General features: G+C 42.6%; 1 protein-coding gene across 2 annotated transcripts in view; it reads left to right on the top strand.

Moving 5' to 3' along the window:
- GAB2 (GRB2 associated binding protein 2) overlaps positions 1 to 27,864 on the top strand; it is a 218,013-nt gene that overhangs the window by 162,423 nt on the left and 27,726 nt on the right. For both annotated transcript variants that reach the window (XM_053560066.1, XM_053560067.1), the window contains exon 3: positions 22,733 to 22,979. In XM_053560066.1, the coding sequence (XP_053416041.1) occupies positions 22,733 to 22,979 (247 nt within the window). The remainder of the gene's footprint in view (positions 1 to 22,732; positions 22,980 to 27,864) is intronic.

The raw sequence follows: 27,864 nt of genomic DNA, 5'->3' as shown, positions 1-27,864 counted from the left end.
TTAAAATGTGTATACAGGCAAGATAAGGTGGCTCATGCCTGTAATCCCAGCATTCTGGGAGGCCAAGGCAAGTTGATTGCCTGAGCTCACAGGTTCAAGACCACCTTGAACAAGAGCAAGACCCTGTCTCTTAAAATAGCTGGGTATTGTGGTGGATGCCTGTAGTCCCAGCTATTTGGGAGGCTGAGGTAAAAGGATCAGTTGAGCCCAAGAGTTTGAGGTTGCCGTGAGCTATGATGCCACAGTACTCCACCAAGAGCAATAAAGTGAAACTCTGTCTCAAAAAAAAAAAAAAAAAAAAATGTGTCTACGTTTTTTGGCACCCCTCTCTATATATATCTGTTGAATCTATGGCTAATAAATTGTTACTGTTGCCTTCTCTATGACCTTTACAACAGCTCTTGGACTATCTTGCTCCTCTTTTTCCCCCAAAGTAAAATATTCTAAATTACTCCTTTCTCTGTTTTTGTTTTTTGAAATTGACACAGAGTCTCACTTTGTCAGCCTTGGTAGAGTGCTGTGATGTCCTAGCTCACAGCAACCTCAAATTCTTGGGCTCAAACTGTTCTCTTGGGGTGGTGCCTGTGGTTCAATGGGTAGGGCTCTGGCCCGATATGCCAAGGGCGAGTTCGAACCCAGCCCCAGCCAAACTGCAACAAAAAATAGCCAAGCATTGTGGCGGGCACCTGTAGTCCTAGCTACTTGAGAGGCTAAGGCAAGAGAATTGCCTAAGCCCAGGAGTTGGAGGTTGCTGTGAGCTGTGATGCCATGGCACTCTACCAAGGGCAATAAAGTGAGACTCTGTCTCTAAAAAAAAAAGCTATTCTCTTGCCTCAGCCTCCCAAGTAGCTGGGACTACAGGTGCCCACCACAAGGCCCAGGTTTTTGTTTTTTGTTTAGCAGTCCTGGGCCAGGTTCAAACTCACCAGCCCTGGAGTATGTAGCTGGGGCCCTACCCACCCAGCTATGGGCTCCCCTAGCCCTTTCTGTTTTGATCAAACTCAAAAAACATTTTTACTGTGTGTGATTAATATGTTTACCAAATAAACCTTGCTGACTTCCTGATTTGAGGTGCATTATACTTACACTATTGTGGTACTCAAAAACAAAAGTGTCTCTTTAAATGTACTAACTAGTAGTAATAAAAGCTAATATTTAGGGGCAGCGCCTGTGGCTCAAAGGAGTATGCCGGAGACGGTGGGTTCAAACCCAGGCCTGGCCAAAAAAAAAAACAAAACAAAAATCCTCAATGTGCATCTCTAAGTTCATAGTAAGGATACCATTATCAGACCTAGAAAATTAATGTGAGTTGGGGCGGCGCCTGTGGCTCAGTGAGTAGGGCGCCGGCCCCATATGCCGAGGGTGGCGGGTTCAAACCCAGCCCCAGCCAAACTGCAACAAAAAATAGCCGGGCGTTGTGGCGGGCGCCTGTAGTCCCAGCTGCTCCGGAGGCTGAAGCAAGAGAATCGCGTAAGCCCAGGAGTTAGAGGTTGCTGTGAGCTGTGTGAGGCCACGGCACTCTACCAGAGGGTGGTACAGTGAGACTCTGTCTCTACAAAAAAAAAAAAAAAAGAAAGAAAATTAATGTGAGTTGATAATAATATCTCATATGCATAATATATTCCAAAAACTAATATTTACAAAGAACTTACTGTGTACCAGGCAGTGTCCTAAGCATTTCACAGGTTTTAACTCGCATAATTCTATGAGATAGATACCTATTATTATCCCCCATTTTATAGATAAACTAAAGCACAGAGATATTAAATACAACAGAACCTCCATAGTTGACCACTACCTACATTGAGCACCTCCTTAAGTTGACCTACTTGACCAGACATGCACCACATGTATGTATCAGTACAGTAGGCCTAGTTCCTTATTTGACAACCTCTGTATGTTTGCCAGTTTGTTACAGTCCCTTGCATGGTCAACATACAGAAGTTCTACTGTAGTTTGCCCTAATTCACACAGCTAGGAAGTGAAGGAGCTATTATTCAGACCCAGACAGTTTGGCTCCCGAATCTCCCTTAATTATTAAGCCATACCCTGAAATTCTAGATAGAGTTCCTTTTCTTTCTTTTTCATTTTTTTTAGAGACAGAGTCTCACTCTGTCACCCTCGGTAGAGTTCCATGGTGTCACAGCTCACAGCAACCTCCAGCTTTTGGGCTTAGGCGATTCTCTTGCCTCAGCCTACCAAGTAGCTTGGGACTACAGGCACCCGCCACAACACCCGGCTATTTTTTGTTTGCAGTTTGGCTGGGGCCGGGTTCAAACCCGCCACCTTCGGTAAATGGGGCTGGCGCCCTACTCACTGAGCCATAGGCACCGCCCCTAGATATAGTTTCTTACCTCAAACTGTCCTAGTGGCTGTACAGAGGTTTAGTGTGTGCCCAGGGACCTGGCAAAGACTCACTGCCATCTCTGTTTTGTTGGGGTGACCTTCTTTGGCTTTATCAGTATATCTGCTGTCCCTGCATTCCTTTAAGAGGGCATCACACAGAGCTCATGCTGCCTTTAATTTCAATATAAGGCAGCTAACCGTAGCTTCAGTTTGCTCTGAATCTCGGACAGGTGTTTTCACGCCCACTAGAATCCACATAATTACAGATAGGCTCAGAGGCCAGCTGGGGGACTTGGCCATTGATGGGTACATTTGTTTTTTGTTTTTTTTCTAGGCAGGGGTGGTGGAGCAGTCATTTGTTCATCAAGCACTGTTTTGGAGACTTGGGTGTGTTAGTTCAGGTTCTCTTGGAAGCAGACAAGAAGAAGAGTTTAGGGCGGTGCCTGTGGCTCAAGGAGTAGGGCGCCGGTCCCATATGCCAGAGGTGGCGTGTTCAAACCCAGCCCTGGCCAAGAACCAAAAAGAAACGAAGAGTTTATTTAGATATGCCAAGAGATATATGGGGTGAAACACCTGTGAAAAGAGGGACGGCAGGGAGCATCTCCACAGCAGATGCTGGTTTGACACCTATAAAGGGGGGAAGGCAGGAAGTAGAATTCGACTGCAGCACTGTGCTGAGATAGTCCCAGACAGGTCAGTGTAGGTTCTCGAGCCACAGTCCCGTGTCTCACAGGAACCGGTCTGTATTAGTACTCCTGCCAATGACAGAACTGCTCAGGAAAAATGCAGCCTCCCTGTGACCCTGGGGAGTTGAGGGTGGGGGCGGGCATGTGTGCAGAGGGCCAGCAGCTGGGGCTGTCAGTAAGTGATATGCCCACATCGGGAGAGCCAAGGAATGTGTTTGGAGCCACACAGAGGCATCAAGGGTGAACAGGATATGTAGGGTTCAGATTCTTTAGAGAAGCTTACAGTAAAGTGGAAAGAGACAGATCAAAAACAAAATAAGTGGTAGCAGTAAGTGGGTGAAAATAAGGTACAGTAATATGATAAGGAATGGCTGGAAGGCCATTTAGGTCAGGATCCTGGTGGTCAGGAAAGGCTTCTTTGGGCTTTGGTTTCTTTATTAGTCATATGAGGATAGTTTTGTCTTTAATTACACTGATACCTGTGTAGTAGTAGTATTTTGTAATTTCTCATCTACCCTCTATACCTCCTATTGAGCTGCCTAACGGAATGAATCCTCAACTTGGTGTAAAAAAGACTTAGGTTTCAGTCCTAGCTTGGGTACTTCCAAATGTTACTCTGTAACGTCGAATAAGTCATTTTATTTCTGTCTTTGTCTCTTCAGATGTTAAATGAAATTGTAAAGATCACTGCCTTGCCAGTTTTTCAGCGTTGTTGGAAATGTCAACATTGCTGAGAATAACCTGAAATTAGAAAATAATTTTTTAAATTCCTTTAACAATAGTGTCAAAAATAAAAATACATAGGAATCAGTTTAATAAAAAGCATGCCATATCTCTATACAGAAAACGACAAAACATTATCAGAAAAATTAAAGAAGACCCAGTAATTAGAGAGAGATACTATGTTGCTGGTAAAGGCTCAATATGTCACTTCTCCCTAGATTGGTTTTTTTTTTTTGCAGTTTTTGGCCGGGGCTGTGTTTGAACTCGCAACCTCCGGCATATGGGGCCGGCGCCCTACCCCTTTGAGCCATAGGCACCACCCACTTCTCCCCAAATTGATCTATAGATTCATTCTAATCTCTGTCATAATCTTGGCAGGCTTTATTTGTACAAATTAGTTGACATCAAAGAAAATTACTATATACACATATGAAAATATTACTATTTATCAAAATAACATGTCAATAATAATACAATCTTAACGTTGGACTTTTTAGAGAACTGTATGGAACTATGTAGATTACTAGATAAAAGCTCTTTTCCGGGCGCATGTAGTCCCAGCTACTCGGGAGGCTGAGGCAAGAGAATCGCTTAAGCCCAGGAGTTGGAGGTTGCTGTGAGCTGTGTGAGGCCATGGCACTCTACCGAGGGCCATAAAGTGAGACTGTGTCTCTACAAAAAAAAAAAAAAAGCTCTTTTCATTTTCCTTATAAATAGAAAAGTGGCCAGGGATGATGGCTCACGCCTATAATCCTAGCACTTTCGGAGGCTAAGGCTAGTGGATTACTTGAGCTCAGGAGCTCAGGCTGAGTAAGCCACATCTCTAAAAATACCCAGGCATTGTGGCAGACACCTGTAGTTCCCGCTACCTGGGAGCCCAAGGCAAGAGGCTTGATTGCTTGAGCTCAAGAGTTTGAGGCTGCTGTGAGCTGTGATGCCATAGCACTCTACCCAGGGTGAAAGAGTGAGATTCTGTCTCAAAAAAAAAAAATTGAAAAGTATACCATGTACTCAGAACTTATATTTATTTTTCTTCCAATTAGAAATTTTACTAAAAAAACAACAAGAAGAGAATGACATCCTTGTCCAGGCCTGCTGGGTACTTAGTCATTGGTAAGAAAATCACTTGATCTCTGAACCTTAGGTCACCTATCAGTAAAGTATTAAACTAAATAATCCTTGGGTTATTTCTTTTTCTTTCTTTTTTTTTTTTTTAAGACAGAGTTTCACTTTGTCGCCCTTGGTAGAATGCCATCGTGTCATAGCTCACAGCAACCTCAAACTCTTGGGCTCAAGTGAGTCTCTTGCCTCAGTCTCCCAAGTAGCTGGGACTACAGGCGCCCGCCACAACACCTGGCTATTTTTAGAGGCGGGGTCTCACTCTTGCTCAGGCTGCTCTCAAACTCATGAGCTCAGGTGATCTACCTGCCTTGGCCTCCCAGAGTGCCTGGGATAAAAGGCATGAGCCACCAAGCCCAGCCCTTGGGTTATTTCTGACCTGTGCTTCTGTAACATGGAAGAAGAATAGATGCTTAAGGATCAGAAAGAACAATCTAGTGACTGGTACAAATTCATCATGTTGATCTCTTAAATCTTTTAATTCTGTATGCTGGCCAGCAACTAGCAAGTTTGTGCCCAAGATGTGTTATAATTAAAATAAATTCAATTTTTGGAATAATAATACTAATGGGTTCTCCAAACTAGATTATCTTGCAATTTTTTTCTCTTGATTATTTCAAAGCATATTTGGGATTCTTTGGTTATGATTTTAGCTTCTATTTTCTTAGTGGTGAAACTAAATTAGGTGCTAATTAATTATTAAATTAGGTGCTAATATTTTATAAGAGGACATGATTATCCAACCAGTGAGAGAACTTCTAGTCTAGGGGTTAGCAAACTTTTCTACAGGCCAAATAGTTAATATTTTAGGCTTTCTCATCAATGTGTTCTATGTTGCAAGTACTCAGTTTTGCTGTTGTAGTGTATAAGCAGCCATAAATTCTATATAAATGAATAGTACAGGTGTGTTCCAATAAAACTTCATTTATAAAAACAGATTTCACTTATGGACAATAGTTTGCCAATCCCCGTTGTAATCTAATAATATGCCTACGCAGGCCTCCTCAGTATGTATAGTTTTAGTGTATTGGCCCTCCTAGTGGTGTTATAAAGACAACTCTCACTTTTGTACCTCAATTTAAAAACAAAAACCTAGAGATGCTGAGACATCAAAATGTGGTGGCTCAACACTTGTAATCTTAGCACTGAGAGGCTGAGGCAAGAGGAGCTCAGGAGTTCGAGACCAGCCTGAGCAAGAGTGAGATCCCGTCTCTACTAAAAACAGAAAAACTAGCCAGGCATTATGGCAGGCACCTGTAGTCCCAGCTATACAAGAGGCTGAGGCAGGAAGATCACTTGAACCAAGGAATTTGAAGTTGCTGTGAGATACGCTAATGCCCCGACACTCTAGCCTGGGCAACAGAGTGAGACCCTGTCTTAAAAAAAGAAAACATAAAAGTGAAAGACAAGTATGAAAGCTACAGATGTGAAGCCAGGAGATTACTTGGACCCTGGGACTGGAGGCAGGGGCTGAGAAAGAGCTGCCAGGCTTTCTGTCCCTGACGTTCTCTGTTCACCACACAAAGGCCAGTTGGCCTCATTTGTACCTTCTGGGACAATCCTGGCTCCAGTCAAGCTCTGAATGTCTATGAATATAGAGTTAAATATCTTCTTCCATGCTAGGTTACCTCCCACACTAAAGGGCTGAGGAACAAATACCTCAGCATTATGTGCAGGGACTTTGGCATTTCTTATTCCCTAAAACAACTCTACGGGTAGTTTTACAGTTTAGGACCCTGGGATTCAAATACAAACTGAAGTTTCACAGCTAGTAAGCTGTGGTTGTTCCTTTCCCGGTACCAACACTGCTTCTCCTGAAGCCAAAGTTTTACTTTAGATTATTCAAAAGATTCCCTAATTCTCTAGCTGGAGCTCTCTACATCCAGCCTCACCATCTATACTAGATCAGTTTAAGATACAGTATTATTCTTTTGATTATTGCCACCGATAATGATTCTTGATAAGTTCCTATGTACGTGTGACTATAACGTCTGATGCTAATGTTTTACACCAGTCGCCAGTTGTCTCTTAGTGAGATTTGTTGTGAAAAAGGGAGGGGGAAAGCTTACTTCTTATGAAGTTGGTGAGCTAAAAAAAATATGGGAATATATTTTTGATATTTTTATGGAAAGGTTATAAGGTTCAAATGTATCATTGACATGTGGACTCATGGTACCCACTAGATCAGTAGTTCTCAGTCTTCCTAATGCCTCCTACTACCGCAATCCTTTAATACAGTTCCTCATGTTGTGGTGACCCCCAACCATAAAATTATTTTTGTTGCTACTTCATAACTAATTTTGCTACTCTTATGAATTGTAATGTAAATATATGATATGCAGGATGTATTTTCATTGTTACAAAGGAGTCATGACCCACAGGTTGAGAACCGCTGCGCTAGATGGATTGGTTCCTATGAGAATACTAACAGGTTCCCGAAGTGCCTTGGAAGAAGGCTGAAGTACTGTCCTGAATGTGAATTTTTCGTTTTCAACTGTGATACCATGTAGAAGCTCACAGAGCAAGAATGAGCTCAGTAGTGCCTTCAGTATGTGCTCCCGACCATGAGAAAATGACAAGAGTAATCATTTCATATATGCCTGGGGAGACCAACCCAAGCCCCACACAAAGGAGCAGGGGAAAGATCTGCCCCTACTGAGGTGTGGAAAGGTATAAACAAAGCTTGCAGCCTGGTATCTCTCAACTGAATGGGACAGTGCATGGCTAAACCAGGACTTGCTGTCCAAAAAACAGACACGCACAACCCAGAAAACCTCACTAAGTGATTTTTAATTTAAAAATTTTTTCCATCCTGAAGAACAGTTTACATTTGGATCCTGGAGTTAGTTATTCCTTCTTCTGACCCAGGGAGGAATGATACCCTCAGAAGTTACTTCCATAATGTGTTTGTTGAACATCTTTTTTTTCTAAGCATTTACTAGGCATAGAATATTGTGCTGAACATCATAAGAGAAAAAGAGATGATCTAGTCAGGGGTCCTCAAACTTTTTAAACAGGAGGCCAGTACACTGTCCCTCAGACCGTTGGAGGGCCGGACTATAGTTTAAAAAAAAACGATGAACAAATTCCTATGCACACTACACATATCTTATTTTGAAGTAAAAAAAAAAAACAAACGGAAACAAATACAATCACATCGCCACATGTGGCCCGCGGGCCTTAGCGTGAGGACCCCTGGATCCTGACTTCTGTCAGCCCTCAGTGTCATTTCATATGACAGATCTATGCATTCCCAACTAAAATAAATGGCAAAATTAAGTACTATGAAAAGTATAGAGGAAGGTATGATTAATTCTAACTGGAGGCCTTACAGAAGGCTGAACGAGATGCCCTGGGGCAAAGAGGGTGAACAGGGACTGTGTGCTGCCGTGATGCTGCAGCCACCCTGTCTCTTTATTCTGTGCCCTTTACAGAATCAATTTCTGCTAATATATCAGTGAGATCACATGCATCAAGGTCAGGATGTTCTGGCTGGCTCCCCAAGCTCTGAGATGGTGTTCTTGGAGTCTTCCTTGAATGGAAGAGAAAAATTACAGTCCCCGGAAGGCCTCACGGGAGCTCATGTTACTGCCTGTCTCTACCACCCCCTTTTTTCTTCTTCTGCTTTATAGTTTTTATAAACACTAGGAAACTTATATTTTTGAACTTGAAGAATTATTTATGCTAGTCTTTAGTACTTTGATCCAGCCAATGTTTACTTACCATGCAAATATGAGTAACATTCTAAACTCACATCAAAATAACAGATCTGCTCTGCCAGTGTCCTGGTGATCAGATCTCATGTTTTCATTGCCTTCCTCACACACACACATTTTAGAGAATACATCTTTCTTTCTTTTTTTTTTTTTTTTTTTTTTGAGACAGAGCCTCAAGCTGTTGCCCTGGGTAGAGTGCTGTGGCATCACAGCTCATGGCAACCTCCAACTCTTGGGCTTAAGCGATTCTCTTGCCTCAGCCTCCCAAGTAGCTGGGACTACAGACGCCCACCAAAATGCCCCGCTATTTTTTGGTTGCAGCCGTCATTGTTGTTTGGCAGGTTCAGGCTGGATTCAAACCTGCCAGCTCAGGTGTATGTGGCTGGTGCCTTAGCCGCTTGAGCCACAGGCGCCGAGCCGAGAATACATCTTTCTTTGGCTTCAGGGGAAGCACCCCGGACTGGGAGATCTGAATTTTGATTCCAGGTTTCACTTCTGACCCACTTTGTGGCCTTCAACAAGTAGCCTTACTTCTCTGGGCTATAGTTTCTCACACTGTAGCTGAAAGATTTTAGGAAGTGGGAGGAAGAAGACCCTTCCAATTGCTATATTATATACATTGGCCTTACATTTATGAATTTCCTCTAATTATGATGTATGCCAGAAGTTTCTGAGAATTACTCCTTCTTAAAAAATTTCAGGCTTGTGACTGTATGTTAAAATGACCAGCTGTGGATCCAATCTCACCCTCAGTGCTTGTCAGTGTGTTTTTAGAATTCTCCACCCATCTAACTTTGTTTTTCTTTTTTTTTTTTTTTCTCGCAGTTTTTGGCTGGGGCCAGGTTTGAACTCACCACCTCCGGTATATGGGGCGAACGCCCTACTCCTTTGAGCCACAGGCGCCACCCTTCTGTTTTTGAGACAGAGCTTCAAGCTTTTGTCCTTGGTAGAGTGCTATGGCATCACCGCACACAGCAACCTCCAACTCCCGGGTTTTAAGTTACTCTCTTGCCTCAACCTCCCAAGTAACTGGGACTACAGGCACCTGCCTCAACGCCCAACTATTTTTTGGTTGTACTTGTCTTTGTTGTTTGGCAGGCTGGGTCTGGATTCGAACCTGCTAGCTCTGGTGTATGTGGCTGGTGTCTTATGCAATTGAGCTACAGGCGTCAAGCCTAATCTTTGTTTTTCTTTTTCTTTTTTTTTTTGTAGAGACAGAGTCTCACTTTATGGCCCTCGGTAGAGTGCCGTGACCTCACACAGCTCACAGCAACCTCCAACTCCTGGGCTTAAGGCAATTCTCTTGCCTCAACCTCCTGAGTAGCTGAGACTACAGGCACCCACCACAATGCCCAGCTATTTTTTGGTTGCAGTTTGGCCACGGCCGGGTTTGAACCCGCCACCCTCGGTATATGGGGCCGGCGCCTACTGACTGAGCCAGAGGCGCCGCCCTAATCTTTGTTTTTCAATTAGCTTTCTGAGGGACTGGGAACCCCATAGAATCTACACCATTCTGTTTTCAAAATTCTTTCATCAATCATCCTCTCCCCATTTAGAACCCTTAGAATTTTACCACCATTCTGCTTCTAGTAATAAATGATGGGACAAGTGTCAAGCCAACAACCACTTCTTGAGTATTTAATAATTCCTATTGAGCTATATTTTATATCATAAAACCCTCAAAAGAACTCTGTAGAGTGAGTGTCCTCTTTGGCATTTGACTATGAGAAATGAGGTGCAAAGAGATTAAAAGTTTTGCCCAAGGCCCTTAATAAAATAGTTTCAGAACCTGTTTCTGAGAAATCCACATCAGGTTATTTTTGTTACACTTTGTTCCTTTGGAGTTGGCCATCAATTATGTGAGAGGCCAGTGAGAACATGGATGGTTTTCAATTTATAATTCTGATAATAGAAATGTTACCAGGCTGGGCGCCTATAGCTCAGCAGCTAGGGCATCAGCCACGTACACGGGAGCTGATGGGTTCGAACCCAGCCCAGGTCTGCCAAACAACAATGACAAGTACAACTAAAAAATAGCCGGGTGTTGTGGCAGGTGCCTGTAGTCCCAGCTACTTGGGAGGCTGAGGCAAAAGAATCACCTAAACCCAAGAGTTGGAGGTTGCTGTGAGCTGTGACGCCATGGCACTCTACGGAGGGCGACATACTAAGACTCTGTCTCAAAAAAAAAAAAAAAAATGTTACCAAAGAGGGTCTGGCTACCTGTCACTGTCCAGCCAATATGCAGAGACTGGGTTTAGGTCCAAACAAGCTTTAGTTGTCACAAGGCCAGCAATTCTGGAGAAAAGCAAGAGTAGCCTCTCAATTCTGTTCTGCCTCAGTTACAATTCTAGTAACTTTTATAATGGAAAGACCAGGAAACAAGCCTAGAAAATTTTACCTTTATCTGACAGAAAACAACATTAAAGTAGTCTTCACTAATAACACACAAGGTTCAAACAACGTAAAGATAATTTTCACTTTAACAAAATATCTAAGCAAATCATCAAAGAAAAGATATTAAAGTAACCTTTACCAATATCACAATACCTGTTGTTTATGTGTGACTCCGAGCCTCTTGAGATAAACACCACAATCTTGGTGAAACCTTAACTAGATAATGGGAGGGGGGCAGGGGGTTAGCTTCTCAGACTCTATCTTGCAGACTGATTTTTTTGGCCTCACAAAGAAAAATTTTTGGAAGTATTTATTCTTTTATTTGCCTTTCAGAGCATATTTTACCCTTTTGTCAGTAGATCCTAGCCCTTCTACCTCTGCCTCAGAATTAAGAACTGGAGATGGATTATAATCTAAATCCCAATTTAAATATGACTCATTTGGTCTGAGGTGGGACGAGCTCTCTGTTTCCCCAAAATAATTTTGATGTATATCCTTGATCCTAATCCAATTTCTTCCTTTTATAAATTTTATGAATAGAGATAAGACTTAGGAAGATGAAATGGCATTCCCAGATTCACTCAGTCGATAGGACCTCATAGGGATCACCTGGGAACCTCTTCCCAGGTGAAAAGAATTGGCTTTGAAGACAGATCTGTCTCAGATCTAAGCGCTGCTGCTATCTAGCTGTGTGATGGTAGAATTCATTAGTGACTTCTCCGAGCCTTGTGTTTCTTCATTCCTCCCCCCAAAAATGTGTGTGGGGGTAATACTGTCTCACAGAGTAGACTGGAGACACATGGTAGGTAGGTGCTAGTAAACGGCAGCTGTGATGATTATACTCAGTATTGTCCTATTTGTTCTCATTAATTCCCCATTCAACATCTATACGGGGTGTAGTTGTAGTTGACTAAAATAGTGACAGTTGCCTTTCAAGCATCCATCGTGGCTTGGAAAGCAACTTATACCTCTTGGCCCATATCAGGGCCTCAACCAGGTCTGTGTGTTCTCCAGGAATAAGAGCAATAAAAATGGATAAGTACTACGCTAAATGCTTTGTATGAAATGGCCTCTAAACCTCACAGCAGCCCTACAAAATATTAATTATCCCTGTTGAACAAGTGAGAATCAAAGAGATTTGTTAACATGTCCAAGGCCACAGAGTGAGGAATTAGCAGAGCCAGGCTTTGACTCCAGGCTCCAACACAGGCTTTGGTCAAACCCTTGATGGGCTCTGAGACCCACTGAGGCTTGAGGGTGGGGATTTTGGGAGAAAGGGATAAAGATAAAAGGGCATTGAGATAAGGGAACTAGTCATTATTTGGCCATTTGGCCAGTCATCTTTTCCAGAAACTCTCACCAACCTCCCCTTTCCTGGTCCTGTTATCACTAGCCGGTTGATGGCTGGGCTGCTCTGCTAAAATCCTTCAGGGCTTTCCTGTTCTAGAGTTTTGCAAGAAGGTGGGAGGAGTGTTTGTATGCTGGGCAGGCTTCCCAGGGGTGATTGTGGAAAGGAAGGGGAGTGATTTTATAGAGACCTAAAAAGAAGCCAGGAGGGAAAGGAAAAAATAAAACCCTGTTTAAGAGAAAACATACTGACTCAGGCATTTGTGGGTATTATCTTTAGTCTAGACTTGGAGATAGAAGACCAGGCCAGGAGTCTAGAAACCTCTCTTTCCTTCTTGCTATATAATTGACCTTCCTAATGACTCAAGACACATCATTACAACAGCCTTACTGCAAAGTACCAGGAACAGCCCAACCACACACATTGTTTAATGTTTTCCTTTATTTTTACCATTCTTTTCTTCCCTCAAGGGGTACTCAGGCAATAAAAACAAATTACATTAAGGTTTTATGCCGGTGCATAGATTTGCTTTCACACCCTTATCTTATGCAACTCTTAAAACCACCCAGTGAGGGCGGCACCTGTGGCTCAGTGTAGGGTGCCAGCCCCATATACCAAGGGTGGTGGGTTTAAACCCAACCCTGGCCAAACTGCAACAAAAAATGGCCGGGCATTATGGCAGGCACTTATGGTTCCAGATACTCAGGAGGCTGAGGCAAGAGAATCACCTAAGCCAAGAGCTGGAGGTTGCTGTCAGCACTCTACCAAGGTGACAAAGTGAGATTCTGTCTCTTAAAAAAAAAAAAAAAAGAGGCTTGGCACCTCTGGCTCAAGCAGCTAAGGCGCCAGCCACATACACCTGAGCTGGCGGGTTTTCAGCCCGCCAAACAACAATGACGGCTGCAACGAAAAAAATAGCCAGGCATTGTGGAGGACGCCTGTAGTCCCAGCTACTTGGGAGGCTGAGGCAAAAGAATTGCTTGAGCCCAGGAGTTGGAGGTTACTGTGAGCTATGATGCCACAGCACTCTACCCAGTGAGACAGCTTAAGGCTCTGTCTGAAAAAAAAAAAAAAAACCACCCAGTGAGACAAATCAGTAGGCCAGGGATTATGCTGCCAGACTTGATAGGTATGAATTGAAGCTCTGAGAGACCTATGTGTGATCATAGATCATAGTTAACGGCAGAATTGGAGCCGTATTCCTGGGTCCGCTGATTCCTGCCATGAATGTGAGGATCACTCACTGGAAATAAAATTTCAACCCACTTGCAGCTTTTGACTCAAAACCTGTGTTCTTGCTATTTTGTCTTACCCTGAAATTTATTCTGCCTTGCTGTGATTATGGGGTGAAGGCCTGACAGTGGGGTTGGGCCAGGGTAAAGAGGTGATGCAGGGAACTGAAGGTGGAAAAGAGAAAACGTCTCTTACTCTAACAAACTCCAGTGAGAATGTTGTATTAACTGGTTCTGTTTTCTCTTCAGAGGGGAAATAAAGAATAAAATTCAGATGTGTTTTATTAAACTACCCCTAATCTCTTGCATACTTAACATTTCATACCCTGCAAAGGGCTTGGGGTGGGCGTTGGGGGGTTAGGCCCATTTAAAGTGTATAGGTCAGTGTTTTTAATATATTCACAGTGTTGTGCAACCATCAGTACAATCTAATTTTAGAACTTTTTATTACCCCCAAAAGAAACCAGGTAGTCATTAGCAGTCACTTCCCATTCCCATTAGCAGCCACTTTTTATTCTCTCGTCCTTATCTCAGCCTTAGGCAACCACTAATCTACTTTCTACCTCTATATTTACCAATTCTGGACATTTCATATAAATGGAATCTGGCTTCTTTTCACTTAGCATAATGTTTTCAAGATACATACATGTTATAACTTGTATAAATACTTTATTCTTTTTACTGCTGAATCACCTTCCATTGTATAAGATATCACATTTTATTTATTGATTTGTTGATGAGCATTTGGGTTGTTTCTATCTTTTGCCTATTATGAAATAATGCTGCTATGAACATTTGTGCTCTTTTTCGTTCAGATATGCTTATGTTTCTCTAGGGTGTATACCTACAAGTGGAATTGCTAGGTCATATTAATAATTCTGTGTTAATTTTTGGAGGAACTGTCAAACTACATGTGTATATTTGTTGCTTTACTGAGATGTATTTCCCATACTGTAAAATTCACCCATTTAAAGTATACATATTCGGCCAGGTGCAGTGGCTCATGCCTGCAATTTTTTTTTTTTTTTGAGACAGAGTTTTACTTTGTCGCCCTTGGTAGAGTGCCATGGTATCATACCTCACAGCAACCTCAAACTCTTGGACTCAAATGATCCTCTTTCCTCAGCCTCCCAAGTAGCTGGGACTACAGGCGCCTGCCACAATGCCCGGCTGCTTTTTAGAGATGGGGTCTCTTGCACAGGCTGGTGTCGAACTCCTGAGCTCAGGCAGTCCACCCACTTTGGCCTCCCAAAAAGCTGGAATTACAGGCATGAGCCACCATGCCTGGCCTTCATGCCTGTAATCCTAGCACTTGGCCAAGGTGGATGGATTGCTTGAGGTCTTGAGTTTGAAAACAGCCTGAGCAAGAGGGAGAACCATCTTTACTAAAAATAGAAAAATTAGCTGGCATTGTGGTGGGCATCTGTGATGGGCATCTGGTGATCCTCTTGCCTCCCAGCTGCTCAGGAGGCTGAGGCAAGAGGATCACTTGAGCTCAGGAGTTTGAGGTCGCTGTGAGCTGAGATACCACAGCACTCTATCAAAAAAAAAAAAAAAATATATATATATATATACACTTTTTAATTTTTTTTTTTGAGATGGAGTCTCACTGTGTGGCCCTTGATAGAGTGCTGTGGTATCACAGCTCACAGCAACCTCAAACTCTTGGGCTTAAGCAATTCTCTTGCCTCAGGCTCCCAAGTAGCTGAGACTACAGGTACCTGTCACAGTGCTTGGCTATTTGTTGCTATTGTTGTTGTTGTTGTTGTTGTTATTTTTTAGCAGGCCTGGGTCGCTTCGAACCCGCCAGTCTGGTGCATGTGGCCAGTGCCCTAACCATGGAGCTATAGGTGCCAAGCCTAAAAACCATATTTAGAGGGTTATGCAACCATCACCAAAATCTAAATTTAGAGATTTCTAAAATCTAATTTTAGAAACTTTTTATTACCCTGTAAAGAAACCCCATACTCATTATTTATTTATTTGTTTATTTATATGAAGCATAGTCTCACTATGTTGCCCTCGGTAGAGGTCATAGCTCACAGCAACCTCAAACTCTTGGGCTTACAGGATTCTCTTGCCTCAGCCTCCCAAGTAGCTGGGAATATAGGTGCCCGCTACAACGCCCTGCTATTTTTTTGTTGCAGTTGTCATTGTTGTTTAGCAGGCCTGGGCTGGATTCGAACCACCCAGCCTTGGTGTTTATGGCCAGTGCCCTACTCACTGAGCTACAGGTGCTGCCCCCCCCTACTCATTAGACTTCACTTTTCCTTTCCTTACTCTCCCATGCCTATACCTAGACAGCCACTAATCTATTTTCTGTCTCTGTGGATTTACCTATTATAGATGTTTCACATAAATGAAATCGTGTGTTCTGAGGTCTTTCATGACTGGCTTCTGTCATTTACCATAATATTATGAGAGTTCATTGAAATAGCATATATCAGTATTTAATTCATTTCTATGGCTGAATAATATTTCATTATATGGATATGTTACGTTTTGTTCATCAGTTGATGGACACCTGGATTGTTTCTACTTTTGGTTCATGAATAATGTTGCTGTGGACATTAATGTACAAATTTTTTGGGGGGGAGGTAGTATATGTGTTTTGTTGTTGTTGTTGTTGTTGCTTTTTTGAGACAGTTTCATTCTGACTAGGGTGTGGTGGCATTATAGCTCACATCAACCTCAAGTTCTTGGACTCAAGCGATCTTCTGGCCTCAGTTCTTTCTATTTTTAGTAGAGATGGGGTCTTGCTGTTGCTCAGCCTGGTCTCAAACTCCTGAGCTCAAGCAATCCACTGACCTTGGCCTCTCAGAGTGCTAGGATTATAGGCATGGAGTATGTGGGGTTTTTTTTCTTTTTCTTTTTTTGCAGTTTTTGGCCGGGGCTGGGTTTGAACCTGCCACCTCCGACATATGGGGCTGGTGCCCTACTCCTTTGAGCCACAAGTGCCACCGGAGTATGTGTTTTAATTTCATGGTCTTATCAACCTTCTATGATAAACAGTGAGGCAAGTGCCAATAGTCCCTTTTTACAGATGAGGCAACTGAAGCTAAGTAATTTGCTCAAGGTGAAATAGCAAACTAAAGGGAGATCAGGAATTGGGCCAAGTCTGTCAACTGCTGGCCTAATATATTTTTTCTGTTACATATACCACATCATGTAGCTTTTGTTCTATGACATGTTTGGACATATTTCTGAAACCTTAATTATAGGGTATAACTCTGAGCGATGACAGAGCCTTGAATCACAGCAGTTCCAGGCCTAGGAATCAGCCCTGTCAGAATGTGAATGTAAAATGCATCTCATAGCTTTCAGTGAGCAAAATGAACCAGCAGGGAACATAGGCTGTCTGAAGCTCCTGCCTCCAGCTGATGAGGAGAGGTAGAGCCTCCGGAACTTCGTCAGAACAGGGGGCTGGACCCCTGGGGAAAGGGTAGGAGGGCACTCTTCCTTCACAGTCCAAAGTGGGAAGAGTTTATTCCAGAAAATTTGTCTCTGAATTCAACTTTGTAATTACTTTTTCTAAGATAATTAAGAACAACTTGTTTGAAGTTCTAGATTTTATGGTACTACACTGGTTTCTGAGGCTACCATAAAAAGTTACCACAAACTGGGTAGAAGAAAACAACAAAAATTTACTTTCTAATAGTGCTGGAGGCAAGATATCCAAAATTAAGGTATTGGTGGGGTTGGTTCCTTCTGGTACTCTAAGGGAGAATCTGTGTCTGCTTCTTCTAGAGTTTCTGGTGGCTGCCAGCAATCTTCGGCATTCCGAAGAAACTGGCTTCTAGATACATCACTCCTATCTCTACTGCACTATCGAATGACCTTCTCCCTGTATGTCCGTTTTGTAACTCTTACCTCTTTTCTCTTATTTTTCTTTCTTTCTTTTTTTTTTTGAGACATAGTCTCACTTTGTGCCCTAGGTAGAGTGCTGTGGCATCACAGTTTACAGCAACGTCCAACTCTTAAGCTCAAGTGATTCTCTTGCCTCAGCCTCCCAAGTACCTGAGACTACAGGCCCCCACCACAATGCCTGGCTATTTTTAGAGACAGGGTCTTGCTCTGGCTCAGGCTAGTCTCGAACCTGTGAACTTAGGCAATTCACCCACCTCAGCCTCCCAGAGTGCTAGGATTACAGGTGTGAGCCACCACGCCTGACCCTTCTTTTCTCTTACAATATAAGGACACTAGTTCATTAAGTTAGAGGGCCTGCTCTGAGCCAGTTATGACCTCCTCTTAACTTCCTCCTATCTACAAATACCTTATTTTCAAATAAGGTCACATTCTGAGGTTCCAGGTAAGCATGCATTTTGGGAGACCGTGTTCAACCAGTATAGACACCAAAGAATAATCACATAACTTCAGGCACAGATCTTTTTTTTTTTTTTAGAGACAGTGTCTCACTTTATCACCCTCAGTAGAGTACTGTGGCGTCACTGCTCACAGCAACCTCCAGCTCTTGGGTTTAGGTGATTCTCTTACCTCAGCCTCCCAAGTAGGTGGGACTACAGGCGCCTGCCACAACGCCCGGCTACAGGCACAGATCTTTTAAAGTTGCAAATAGAAGTGCGATTTTTGGCAAGATTTAGTGCCAAAACTGAAAAACTTTTCTGGAGCTATAGCCCATTAGATGGAGCTGGCTGATTTCATGGACATGGCTTTATACTGGTGGAACAGACATCCAAGTTTCTGTTGCAGGAGGGCCAAACTCACTCAAACCCTTACTGCAGCTTATTAACAGACCCTTAAATCTGCTCTGATTTTGACCATAAGAAACGGGCATATTTGGATTTTTTGTGCCATGGACTATTCTTTTATTTATTCTGTACATTTAAAAATATGTATCTATATATTGAATACCTACTATGTGCTGCCACTGTTCTTAGCACCCAATATATGGAAGTATTAGAACACATTTTGTACACCTGTGACATGTAGGGTTTTCTAGAGTATATATGTATTTTATCCTTACAACTACACTATGTTGATTTCTAAATAAGGAAACTGATATTCTGGGAGATGAAGTTACTTCCTCCAGGTCTGCTAGTAATTAGACTTTGTCACAAATTTGACTCCTCAGCCCAAAGCACAGGGCTGTAGAGATACAGCCACGCTGTTCAACATGGGCATGGAGGATGCATTGGATGACAAAGTAGGATACGTAGTTTGTGTCAAAGTAACCTTTCTTCTCAGACTGAGGATCCTGGACTTTATTCTGAAGGCAATGAGGAGTCAGTGAACCTTACTGAGGGAGTAGTGACTTATGCCATGTACTTTGTTTGATCAACATTTATTGAGTTGTGTCACACACTGAGGATAAAAACATTACAAAAGAGAGAATCCCTGCCCTCATTGAGCTTATTACAGCCAAATGTATGAAGTAACGAAAGGGAGGTTGGTATTTTCTTAAAATCCATTTGAAACACAAGGAAGTATGGGTAAGAAACAAGGTTAAAGAAATCAGCAGGAAAACAGTTTGTTTGTTTGTTTTTAACTTTATTCAAATTAATATGAGGGTACAATATTTAGGTTACATTGTTCTCACTTCCAGAGCAAAGTTCCATTTGTAGAAGAGCCCTTCACCCAGGGGGCGTGTTATAGACCCTCACAATGTGCACATTAGGTGAGAACCCACCTCCTGCCCTCCCTCCTTCTGCCAGTTGTCCTCCCCACTCCCTTCCCATTTCCCTCAACCCCCGAACTGGTCTATAATAGTGTTTTATTGTTCTTATGTCTTTTTTTTTTTTTTTTGAGACAGAGTCTCAAGCTGTCATCCTTGGTAGAGTGCCCTGGAATCAACAGCTCACAGCAACCTCCAACTCCTAGGCTCAAGCGATTCTCTTGCCTCAGATTCCCAAGCAGCTGGGACTGCAGGCGCCCGCCACAATGCCCGGCTATTTTTGGTTGCAGTTGCCATTGTTGTTTAGCTGTCCTGGCCCTGTTCAAACCTGCCATCCTTGGTGTATATGGCTACGCTGTAACCACTGTGCTATGGGCACCCAGCCAAACATGTAATTGTTTATGTATTTCATATAGTAAGGAGTAATTGGATATTCATCTTTCCATTCTTGTGATACTTTACTAGGAAGAATGTATTTCAACTCCATCCAGGTAAATGTAAAAGATGTAAAGTCGTGGCAGCAGCACCCATAGCTCAGTGGGTAAGGCACACTACGCTGAGGCTGGTCAGTGCGAATCAGGCCCGGGACAGCTAAACAACAATGACAACTGCAACAGAAAAATAGCCCGTGTGTTGTGGTGGGCACCTGTAGTCCCAGCTACTTGGGAGACTGAGGCAAGAGAATCGCTTAAGCCCAGGAGTTTGAGGTTGCTGTGAGCTATGATGCAATGGCACTCTACCCAGGGCGACAGCTTGAGACTCTGTCTCAAAATAAAAAAAAAAAGATATAAAGTCTCCGTCCTTTTTAATGGCTGCATAATATTACATTGTATACATATACCACAGTTTGTTGATCCATTCATGGGTTGATGGGCACTTGGGTTGCTTCTACAACTTGGCAATTATGAATTTAGCTGCAATAAACATTGTAGTGCAGATGACTTTGTGGTACAATGATTTGTGTTCTTCTGAGAGGAAAATAGTTTGTTTGTTTTTTTTGGCCGGGGCTGGGTTTGAACCTGCCACCTCTGGCATATGGGACCGGCGCCCTACTCCTTGAGCCACAGGCGCCGCCCCTGAGAGGAAAATAGTTATAAAGAATAGAGAGCTTTGTAAATCATCTTAAGGATAGCAGGGAGCCATTGCAGAATATTAAGTAGGGTGGTGACAGCAATGTGACATGGTTGAGAAACAGGAAGAGGTCACAGATAGTGCCTAGGCTTCTGGCTTGGGGGAGATGGCGATGATGATGCACTTCCCTGAGACAGAAGACATAGGAGTGGTGAGTTCATTTTAGATTGTTGAGTTTCACCTCGTGTGACATCTGAATAGAGGTGCCCAACAACAGGGGTCCCCAAGAGAGAACTAAGCCAGAGATTAAGATTTGAGTCACACATAGGTGACATAGGTGACAACTGAAGCTGTGGGAGTGGATAGGATTTCCTAGGGAGAGTCTCCAGAGTGAGAGTGAGGCTGTGGGAAGGTCAACATGGAAGGGGTAAACAAAGGAAGAGGGGTCCAAAAAAGACACAGAGAGTACAGACTCTGACCAGAGGCTTTCTTTTGGCGCCTTCTCATGTCTTCTCAGGGAACAGCTTGTGTTCATTCCCTGGTGCCATAACTACTCCATCCCTTAGTGTAAACCCTCTCTCCTCTGCTATTAGGGAGTTCATCTTGTAAATCTAACAGAGCAATAAAGCCATTGATTCTGTTAACAACATCCAGTTCACTATAAGACTTGTAATGGTATTCATTTTGGAGGTCAATACAGCTGTCAATGGTAGGTTTTCCCCAGGAGGCTCATCAGCTTTCTCTGCTGTACACTGGCAGAAGTTGTCCCGCCCAGCATCAGAAAGGACCGAGGAGTAATTAATGCTGTGGAGCATTAATGAGCTGGTGATCCTGCCTGGGGCTGTGAGAAGGGTATAGCCTGAAATAGGTCAGATGATGGGGAGTAGAAGAACCATGTCTCTTCTGATATGATTTGAATAACCCTAGAAAGCCTCTAATACCACAACCAAAACCTTATCCCACCAGCAATCATACTGCCTAAAATTACATTTTTAAACTTGTATTTATTTTGAACAAGAAGTTTCACTGCTGGCATTTGTGAATTCTGAATGAATATTTTTGATTATTCTGCAAACATGGACTAAGACCCTTCTATGTACCTGGCTTTCATTAGGTACATCCTGGGACCATAGGGGTAACCACATCACAGTTACTGTTCTCAGAAAGCCATGGGTGAGGCAAGGAAGCAGAGTGACTGTGGGTCTAAGAGAAGTATGGGCCAAGTGCCTTTGGCACACAGAAGAAGAACCAAGCCCAGGACGGCTTCAGAGAGAATATGATATCCCTGTAGGGTCTTAAAGTCTGCATATGAGTTTGCCAACAGAGTGGAAGTGAAACCCAGGCAGAAGGAGCACTATAAGCCAAAACAAAGAATTATAAAAGAGACTAGTGTGTTTAGGGCCTGATGGTCCTTCCATATGCCTTGTTTATGGGTGGAGAAAAGCAGGAAATAGGTCAGACTGTGAAAAGCCTTGTATGTTATGCTAAGGAATTTGGACTAAGCTTAGAGAGCCAGCTAAATGAATAATATCCTTGGCTTGGGGTGTAGCACTTTAAACTATTATCTGTCCTTAATACCTCACTTCCTTTCTAACACAACAGAGGAGAGTTTGTGATAAGAGTTAAGAGAGAAAATGACCAGTAGACAGAGTATTGGGGAGTGGGGGTCACAGCTGTCCTCCAAGGACTTGGAAGGGCAACCAAGAGGAGCTGAGGTCCAATCTTAAAGGATAGCTCCAGATCCATTTGTGCTTTTATCATTAATGCAATAAGGCACAGTCTAGCAGGCGTCCTCAAACTTTTTAAACAGGGGGCCAGTTCACTGTCCCTCAGACCATTGGAGGGCCAGACTATAGTTAAAAAAAAAAACAAAACTATGAACAAATTCCTATGCACACTGCACATATCTTATTTTGCAGTAAACAACAAAATGGGAACAAATACAATTCACACCGCTGCATGTGGCCCTCGGGCTGTAGTTTGAGGACCCCTGGTAGGGCCTCAGTGAATTAGTCTTCAGTAAGCAAAACCTCATTTAACAAAGCCAGCCGTAGCTTTAAGGGAAGCAGTGATAAGAGGAGCCACCAAAGAGGAAGAAGGCAGGAGTACTCACTGCTCCAAAGGCTGACCTCGTCTGGGGATCCAGGTTACACTCAGGCACCATGAGTAGCCATACCTCCTAGGAATGGAGCAGGTAAGGCCCAGGTTGTCATAGGAAGCGGCCTCCAGGCTAGTCCCAAAGCAGTAAATACAGAGGTACAGAGCTTCTCCTCAACCTAGATGGCCAGGAGGCCCCAGCCCTCCTCTTTGAGGGCAGAGAAGGGCAGGTATGTGAGAGGGAGAGAATGCTACTGTTAGATTATCGCCTCTGCTCTTAATATTTTTTCTTCCTCTGTCAATCCACTTTAGAGTAAGGACATCTTTCCTTCCTCTTTCATTTACGGGGCTCTTTCTCTTTCTCATAGACTCACTGAGAAACATCTCTGCAGCCACTCACCATGGCCCCCGCTCTTCTCCGGCTGAGCTCAGCAGCTCCAATCAGCACCTTCTCCGAGAACGAAAGTCCTCAGCACCATCGCACTCCAGCCAGCCAACCTTGTTCACGTTTGAGCCCCCCATGTCAAACCATGTGCAGCCCGCCTTGTCCACTAGTGCACCTCAGGAGTATCTCTACTTGCACCAGTGCATAAGCCGGAGAGCAGAAAATGCAAGGTAGGGGGCCGCCTGAGTGACCACTCGTAGGACCTAGCACTTTTCAGTCCCTGTATTTAAATTTTAAATACAAAGGAGCAAAATATTATATCTTTTCAGGTAAATGAACGCACATACAACAAAATTTTTTACTTGTGTAACCTTTACATTGTATAGGTAGCGTCCATGTTGCTACACAATGTTAATTGGGTTCCAGAGAAACCTCCCAGTATCAAAAATTATGCTATAAAAATTTTTTATTTGGGCTGGTGGCTCACCTTGTAACCCTAGCATTCTGGGAAGGAACTGCTTAATCAATGGCAGAGGCAGTGTAGAACCAGATCAGCTTACTTCTGGTCCTGTGCCCTTTACACTGTGCTACTGTGCTTGTGTTTTTCTGAGTCATTTACCATTATATAACCTCCCAACACTCAATCTTAAGTCTGCCTCAAATACCCTTTTTCCTGAAGCCGCATGATTCATTCATTTGTCATTCATTCAACCTCCATTTGGCAGGGTGGTATAATGAAAAGCATCTTCAGGCTTTGGAGTCGCTCACACGTGGGTACAAATTCAGGTTCTGCCACTCTTCTTGGTGGTCCTGAGCCACTTATTTAAGCTCATTTACCTTTAATTTCCTTATATTCAGAACAGGAATAACTAATTCAAAGATTTACAATGTGTGTAAAATGACCAAACATGCTTAAAATACCCAGTAGTAGTAGATATGCAATACATATTACCTGTTATCCTCGTATCCCGTCCCCTTCCCGCATTTGTGATAGGCTGGGATTGGACAAAGTCAGGTTTTAAGATAATACTTCTATTGCATAAAGTGGGATGTGGAAAAAAGTATAGTTTTAGTGAAAGACAAAGTACTTAATATAAGTGCCTTTCAAACTTTAATGTGCAGATGAAGTACCTGAGGATCTTGTTGAAATGTTCATTCTCAGTGCAGTAAGCGTGGGGTCATGGGATCCTGCCTTTCTGATAAACTCTATGTAGGTGATATCAGGCAGCATGTCTGCAGATTGCACTTGAAGTAGAAGGCTTTATATAATATTAACAACTGCCACACACCTCTACGCCCATGATACTGATAAGCATCAGAGAAAAAAATATATAAATGTCTCTACTTGAATTAGCAATTAGGACCTGCTCACTGCACCACTACTTCTTCTATAAAACCTCTATTAATTTCCCTTGTTGGAACTCATGGTCTTCTCTGATTTACCATAGCAGTTTTTTTTATTATCTCTCACCCAGCATTTGGAACTTTCTACCTTGTATTATGGAGTTTTTTATTAATATGTTACTGCTCTTTGAAGAGGGAACCCAGGGTACGCAATAAGTGCATAATAAATATTTGAACAAGTCTGTATGGTAGAGAGATAACACAGTAGAGGAGATAGAACATGTCTACAGTTGGGGAAGTAGCATTGGTGTGGGTCCTTGAGCAAGCTGTGGTTTTCTTTGTGTCTTTGTTTTCACTTGTGTGGATGAGAGAGCAAGGTGATCTCAAGGAGATCTCAAGGAGATTTTTAGAGAAATAAGTTCAAACAGCATTTGCAGAATTCCAAGGGGAGAAAGAAGGTTGGAAGGAAGCTTTCCTAAGTTCAGAAAGACTGTATAGTTTCTGGGACTATTGAAGTAGCTTACATCATACTAAACCTACTGTAACAATTATAAACTTTGGATAAAATATTCAAAAAACAATAGTTTGAGGGCACTGAAGAGCAGTGAAAAATCAAACAGAAACTGGAAGAGATTTGACTCTTGAAAGAAGTGAGATTCAATTTACATGGCTTTTCCTATGAAGTTCCTGTAACATATAACCTAAAATGTTCAGCATAGAATGAGAAATCACTAGACACATTAGGAAACCATAAACATTGACACATAGTTGAGAGAAGTCAGTACACAGAAAGAGACCAAAATAAACCCAGGTTGTAGAGCTAGCCTACAAAGACTTTAAAATAATTATGTTAATTTTTTAATCTCAGGGGTAAAATGGGTATAATGGATAAAGAGATGATAAATTTTAGAAGACATATACAAACTCTGAAAAATAATTTAGGAGTTCTAGTTCCTCTGTGGTGGCAGAAGCCACTGTTCACAGTATTCAATGGAGGCAGAATTCACACGTACAGAAGGCTGACTTTTATATCCCTTCCACTGATTACAAGGAAAACTCTGGACAAAATCCAAAGTACAATTACCCAAAGACTAGGAAAAGTAAATAAGGTGCTGGTCCCATATGCCGGAGGTGGCGGGTTCAAACCCAGCCCCTGCCAAAAACCACAAAAAAAGAAAAATTGGGGGCGGCGCCTGTGGCTCAGTGAGTAGGGCGCCGGCCCCATATGCCGAGGGTGGTGGGTTCAAACCCAGCCCCGGCCAAACTGCAACAAAAAAATAGCCGGGCGTTGTGGCGGGCGCCTGTAGTCCCAGCTACTCGGGAGGCTGAGGCAAGAGAATCGCGTAAGCCCAAGAGTTAGAGGTTGCTGTGAGCCGTGTGACGCCACGGCTCTCTACCGAGGGTGGTACAGTGAGACTCTGTCTCTACAAAAAAAAAAAAAGAAAGAAAAATTGGGCGGCACCTGTGGCTCAGTGAGTAGGGCGCCTGCCCCATATGCTGAGGGTGGTGGTTTCAAATCCAGCCACAGCCAAAAACTGCAACAAAAAAAAAAAAAAAGAAAGAAAAGTAAATAAAAGGAGGCAGATTGTAGAGGGGATAAAAACTTGGTGAAGTGTCTACACAGAGATGAAGTTTTTTGTCTCATGCATTTGCCTCCATCACAAAGTAGCACAGTGGCTAAAACTCTCATAGAAAGCCCATCTTTCTGCATAGAGGAACCAAAAAAGGAGCTCCTGCCCCTTTGGGGGCTGGAAGAAGTACTGACAGTGAAGAGAACTAAGTAGATCTCCTATTCCAGGCATGAAACTACGTAAGACTTAGGCTCACCTTGAGTTGTACATGTACATGTTGGGACAGACCCAAACTAGCATAACAAAGACTATGTGGACTGAACTAAGATTTGAACTACCACATCCAGGAGAGACAAAACTTGTAGTTTGAACCTAACCAGGTTGATTTCCTGCAGAAACAAAACTATCAGTTCTCCAGGGGATTATAACAGAAGTCTGCACAGTTAACAGTGACAACATTCAGGATATATAATCCAGCAAAATATAACCTGTTTTCTACAGAAGACACAGGTGCTAACCTCAAGAAACCCCTGATGTTGTAATTACTACAGATTTTTAAAGCCCCTATTAAAATAACATTCCATATGATAAAGGGAAACATTGGAAATTAATGGAAAATAAAAAACCTTCATTGACCTTTGTCTATATTCTGCAAAAGTATCCTTCAGGAATGAAAACAAAATGACATTTTTGGATGAAGGAAAAATAAGAGAATTTCCAGATCTGTTTTTTTTTTTTTTTTTTTTTTTTTTTGTAGAGACAGAGTCTCACTTTATGGCCCTCGGTAGAGTGCCGTGGCCTCACACAGCTCACAGCAACCTCCAACTCCTGGGCTTAAGCGATTCTCTTGCCTCAGCCTCCCGAGTAGCAGGGACTACAGGCGCCCACCACAACGCCCGGCTATTTTTTGGTTGCAGTTTGGCTGGGGCCGGGTTTGAACCTGCCACCCTCGGTATATGGGGCCGGCGCCCTACCGACTGAGCCACAGGCGCCGCCCTCCAGATCTGTTTTAAAGGTCTTCAGGCTGAAGCAAGATGGTATATATAGGAAGGAAACGTGGATCTTCAGGAATGAAGGAAGAGCAACAAAAATAGTAAATATCTGTGTAACTATAAAAGACTATTTTTCCCTTCTAAGTTTTTTAACGTATGTATTAATGTTGAAAGCAAAAATTAAGCATTATCTATTGAAATTTTCACCCGATTTCTTTCTCTTTAGTATGAAGAGCTCCCTTTACCATTTCTTGCCATGTGAGTGGCCAGGTGATTTATTTTTCCAACTTTCATTTATCTAGAAATATTTTAATTTTACTTTCATATGTGAGAGCAATTTTTGCTGGGTATAAAATTACAAACTGACCATTGTATTTCTTTCATTATATAAAGGATACCATTCTAGTCTTCTGACCTTCATTGACTTTTGCTGGGTATAAAATTCCAAACTGACCATTGTATTTCTTTCACTATATAAAGGATAATTCTAGTCTTCTGACCTTCATTGATTTTTGCTGGGTATAAAATTCCAAACTGACAGTTGTATTTCTTTCACTATATAAAGGATACCATTCTAGTCTTCTGACCTTCACTGATAGCTGCACTATCAGCTGTTATTTTTATTCTATTCTTCTAATATGTAATATATCTTCCTTCCTCCAAATAATCTTTTCTCCTCTTTAAACAAATTATAAAATACATAACATAAAATATACTATCTTAATCTTCTTTTTTTTTTTTTAAGACAGAGCCTCAAGCTGTCGCCCTGGGTAGAATGCCGTGGCATCACAGCTCACAGCAACCTCAAATTCTTGGGCTTAAGCCAGTGGTTCTCACCGGTGGGTCACAATCCATAGGAACTGTGGTATTAGGAAGGTTGAGAACCACTCTTAGGCTCAAGCAATTCTCTTGCCTCAGCCTCCCAAATAGCTAGGACTATAGGCGCCCACCACAACACCCTGCTATTTTTTGGTTGTAGTTGTCATTGTTGTTTGGCGGACCCTGGCTGGATTCGAACCCGACAGTTCTGGTGTGTGTAGGTGGCACCTTAGCTGCTTGAGCTATAGACACTGAGCCTTTCTTTTCTTTTCTTTATTTTTTTGAGACAGAGTCTTAAGCCATCACCCTGGGTAGAGTGCCTTAGGGTCATAGCTCACAGCAACCTCCAACTCTTGAGCCCAAGTGATTCTCTTGCCTATTTTTAGTAG

This window comes from Nycticebus coucang, chromosome 14 (genome assembly GCF_027406575.1).
Source record: "Nycticebus coucang isolate mNycCou1 chromosome 14, mNycCou1.pri, whole genome shotgun sequence".
In the NCBI taxonomy this organism is placed as follows: domain Eukaryota; kingdom Metazoa; phylum Chordata; class Mammalia; order Primates; family Lorisidae; genus Nycticebus; species Nycticebus coucang.
The sequence above is the reverse complement of the archived record's forward strand: the minus strand, read 5'-3'. Positions and strand labels throughout refer to the sequence as shown.